Source organism: Manacus vitellinus, unplaced genomic scaffold, assembly GCF_001715985.3.
Source record: "Manacus vitellinus isolate BGI_N305 unplaced genomic scaffold, ASM171598v3 scaffold_24_pilon, whole genome shotgun sequence".
NCBI classification, from domain to species: domain Eukaryota; kingdom Metazoa; phylum Chordata; class Aves; order Passeriformes; family Pipridae; genus Manacus; species Manacus vitellinus.
The window spans coordinates 11,458,997-11,461,520 of record NW_021939798.1 but is presented as its reverse complement, the minus strand read 5'-3'; the positions used below and the strand labels follow the sequence as shown (position 1 = coordinate 11,461,520).

The 2,524-nt window shown below is 64.0% G+C and overlaps 2 protein-coding genes across 2 annotated transcripts in view; both read left to right on the top strand.

Moving 5' to 3' along the window:
- The first annotated feature begins 6 nt into the window (after nt 1-6).
- On the top strand, nt 7-1,394 carry CDC42EP4 (CDC42 effector protein 4). Its single transcript, XM_029960033.1, has one exon. The coding sequence runs from the start codon at nt 31-33 to the stop codon at nt 517-519; it is 489 nt and encodes a 162-aa protein (XP_029815893.1). The 5' UTR covers nt 7-30; the 3' UTR covers nt 520-1,394.
- Nucleotides 568-2,524, top strand: part of CPSF4L (cleavage and polyadenylation specific factor 4 like) — a 5,866-nt gene continuing 3,909 nt past the window's right edge. The window contains exon 1 of the mRNA XM_029960106.1: nt 568-596. Coding sequence (XP_029815966.1) covers nt 568-596 — 29 coding nt within the window. The remainder of the gene's footprint in view (nt 597-2,524) is intronic.

The window sequence follows — 2,524 nt, the reverse complement described above, 5'->3', positions numbered from 1 at the left end:
TCCTCCAGCCCCGTCAAGAAGCCCGAGGAGATGAGCCCCGAAGAGCAGCAGCGCCCGAACGGGGCGGCCGCGGGGCCGCTGAGCCCCAGCTTGGACGAGCGCGACTTCGGGGACATCACGGAGCTGCCCGTCGTGGTGGCCAAGGGCGGGGCGGGCATGAAGCACGCCGAGTCCATCATGTCCTTCCACATCGACCTGGGGCCCTCCATGCTCGGGGACGTCCTGAGCATCATGGATAAGGATCAGTGGGAGCAGGACGAAGACCCCGAGGCAGAGGAGAGCCACGAGGAGGAGGGGGAGGCCGCCCTGCCCGGCTCCCCGGTGGTGGCGGTGGTGGCCCCGCCGAGCCAGAGCCCGGCCCGTGGGCCCAGGGACAGCAGTCCAGCATCCAGCTGCACCTCGGGGCCCGAGGAGCGCAGCCCTGTCCCCAGGCCACCGAGCCAGCGGGGGGGGCCCCCAAAACGCCCCGACAGGGAGTTCTCGTTTGCTGATGAAGATGATGATGAGATACGAGTATAAAGGAGGGCGACCAAGCCGAGGGTCTGGTTCTCACTGCGGTTCTTGGACATGGGGCTGAACACCCCGGTGCTGCAACGGTGGCACCAGGGAAGACGTGACTCCTCCCTCCTTCCCTCTCCCTGTGCCATGGCAGGACAGTGATCTGCTCCCAGGGCCAGTCTGCTCCCAGGGCTGGGGGCATTCCCGACATCTCTCAGCACTTCCTGGGAGGGGAAGGCAGACTCAGTTTTGGTTCTTTCTGTTGGACTTTGGATATTAGCTCTTCTCTCCTGCCCCCCTGCCCACGTAAAGCAATTTAGGATCCAACAGGACGAGCCTTTGGAGTTCTAGCCCCTGTAGTAATATATATATTTTTTCCTGCCGTACGGTTTTTACTGTTTTCTGATTTGTACTTAACTTTCTTTACTCTCGCTTTTGGTTTTAACGGAGGGGAGATTTCCCGTGAGGAAGAACTTGGCTCTGGAGCTCAGAGGTGGCCCAGGACTGTGGGCAGCTTCACCTCCTTGGGTTTCTTGTGGACTTTCTGCAGACCAAGAGCCTCCAGCCCTGTGCCAAGGCAGGTGCTCGGATGCATGGATGGATGGATGGATCCATCCCAGATGCTTGACCCTCCAACCAGCCTGGGGGTCACAGGGATGCCCCCAGCCAGCCCAGGCACCGGCTGCTCCTGGGGGTGCTGATGGAAGTGTGGGTCTGTCCCCCCTGGGAGGAGCACCTGGAAGCCCCCTGAGCCAGGGAGCCCCGATGTCCCGGTGCTGTGGGGCCGGTGGGGCCGGGCAGTGCCAACACTGGGCTGGTGCAGGCAGCTGGAACAGGAGGTTTTATACCATGTATGTACAGATGCAAAGAATAAAAGGAAATGGTAGTGACTGCAATGGCCTGAGTTCCTGAGGGATGAGATCTGTGGGGACCTGCTCCCCAAGCAGGACCAGTTCCCTGTGCTGCCGCTGTCCCCGGCCCCCGTCCTGCTGCCTCCACCTTCGAGCCCGTCCCTGGCTGTGATCCTGTCCTGGCCGGAGTTTGGGCACCTGCAGTGGCCGTGCTTTCTCGGCCCACGGCGGGAGGAAGCGGGAGAGCTCCCGCTGGCCGGATCTGGCTCCGGGCTGGGCCCCTCTGGCCACACGGCTCCTGCCAAGGGACAGCTCTGCCAACTCTGCTCTGCCCCCAGCCCTGCTCCCTCCCTGCCAGCCAGGGAGGAGGGGAGGGTGATGGTGGGGCAGGACTGGCTGTCCCTGCTCCCACGGGCTGGGGGCCAGGGCTGAGGGTGCCCTGGGGGCTCCCGTCCCTGCGGGGTATCCATAGCCCTGGATGATCCTGGCATGGAGAGCAGGGCAGGTCACTCCCATTCCAGAGCCAGCTTCCCACAGCTCAGCCACTGGTGTAATGGGGCTGTGCCAGGACTGCCTTCCCATTCCAGCCCCAGAGCCCTTCCCAAGTGGGTGGAGAGCGTGGCTCTGCTGGGATTACCAGCCAGGACCTCCTCACCAGTGATGGAGAGGGAAGGATTTAGCCCCCCCAACATCTCCCAGCCCTAGGGGGGGCTGGATGCCCCAGTCCTCCCAAATGGATGTCCCCTGGTGAAGCTGGTGGGAGCGGGCAAGTGCTGCTCCACAGTGGGGACACAATGGGGTCCTGTGCGTGCTCTTGGCAGGACACAACACCCTGGGCAGGGGACATTGGGCCATTGTCTGGGACAGGGAGAACAACAGCAGCTGCAGCTGGTGGCTCTGAGCTCACCAGGCTGCCTCTGCCCCCATTGCCAGGGCACAGCCCCCTGTCCTGTGCCAGGGTCCCACGTCCATCCCCCGAGCCCATGGTCCTGGTCGCTGTCCCCTGGGAGGTCACCAGGCTGCTGGGGGACTCGTGGCTCCTCCTGTCCCCGAGGGGTGCTCTGACACAAACCAGCAGGGCAGGGTGGCTCCCTGGGCTTTGCACCCTCTGCCAGGACCCCCTCGCTCCCCAGGGCTGTGGGGATGGGGGGGCCCTGGGGTGACCCTTCACGGGC